Here is a 1,099-nt window from a genome sequence, read left to right on the forward strand (position 1 = left end):
AAATTCTTAGCGGTATAATAGGTATCTAGCTGTTGCGATACTATTGCCAGTTGCACTACCATGGTTTTGAATATATTACCCATATTCTCGATATTGATGGTTTGCAGGTGCATCAATACTTTTCATTATATTCATTAGATGATCGTGTAAAGAAATGCTTATAAAAATATATCAATTTTATTAGTAGTTGTGGTAAACTCTATTTCACGATGGTTGCTTTTTCATAAATTTTGTTGAGCCTGTTCTCTCTAAGAAATACAGGCTGGGAAACTGACCATTGTGTATATTATGAATTTTCTTGATAATGGCATCGCTGCCTGGATACAAGCAAACGAGTAATTTACTTATGAGAGTAAATATAAATAAAGGGATTATATCACCTCCTAACGATTCGATTCTAACCAAGACAGAAAAGCCTCTACGCCGCTGACCCCGTGGCACGCCTGGTCGGCCGGGTGGTGAAGGGGTCCAGATCATTTACCAAAATCTCGCAAGAAATGGGGACTTTCGCCAATTTCGACCGGATTTGTAGATTATGTGGCATCGAGAGCAACGACCTGATCCATCTCTTCGAAAACACAAGTCAGGACCGCAATCTGGTGGCCATAATCAAGAAGTATCTGCGCGTTACAGTGAGATTTTGAAGGCTTTTCCAACACCCTGTAATAAGAGATGCACCAAAACAACACAAGACACAATCGCGTTCAAGTTCTCCTTTGCTTTCGCTCATCTTAAAAAGGTTGACAGTCCTTTTACATACAGAATTTGGCCTTCTGGTTCACGAATATCGCCAAATATTCAGTGTTTACATTAGTATATCTATACAGCGAGTCAGCATGACCTGTCCTCATGCTACGGCATTTTTAGCCACCTTTAGTATGAAAAGACAATACTATTATCGCCGAGGAACAGCCACCTGAACTGTAATAAAGGCTAACTATCCCTCTAAGTCCTCCAATGCGTACATTTGCATATAGCAATCTGGGTCTGGCGACAGACATCCTTATCCAGTTGTCGCCAATTTAAGAAACAAGTGAATTGTAACCATTTGCATGGAACGTAATCTATTGTGTGTATGTATGGTGCCTGTTGGAATATA

At 39.9% G+C, this 1,099-nt stretch overlaps 1 protein-coding gene across 1 annotated transcript in view; it reads left to right on the top strand.

Annotated features, from left to right (window-relative positions):
* Positions 1-437: 437 nt before the first annotated feature.
* Positions 438-1,099, top strand: part of LOC119587416 (zinc finger protein 358-like) — a gene marked incomplete at its 3' end in the record, with an annotated part of 14,558 nt that continues 13,896 nt past the window's right edge. The window contains 1 exon segment of the mRNA XM_037936152.1: positions 438-632. Within this exon segment, the coding sequence (XP_037792080.1) occupies positions 498-632 (135 nt within the window). The 5' untranslated portion in view covers positions 438-497.

The sequence above is a fragment of the Penaeus monodon genome, chromosome 22, assembly GCF_015228065.2.
Source record: "Penaeus monodon isolate SGIC_2016 chromosome 22, NSTDA_Pmon_1, whole genome shotgun sequence".
Taxonomy (NCBI): domain Eukaryota; kingdom Metazoa; phylum Arthropoda; class Malacostraca; order Decapoda; family Penaeidae; genus Penaeus; species Penaeus monodon.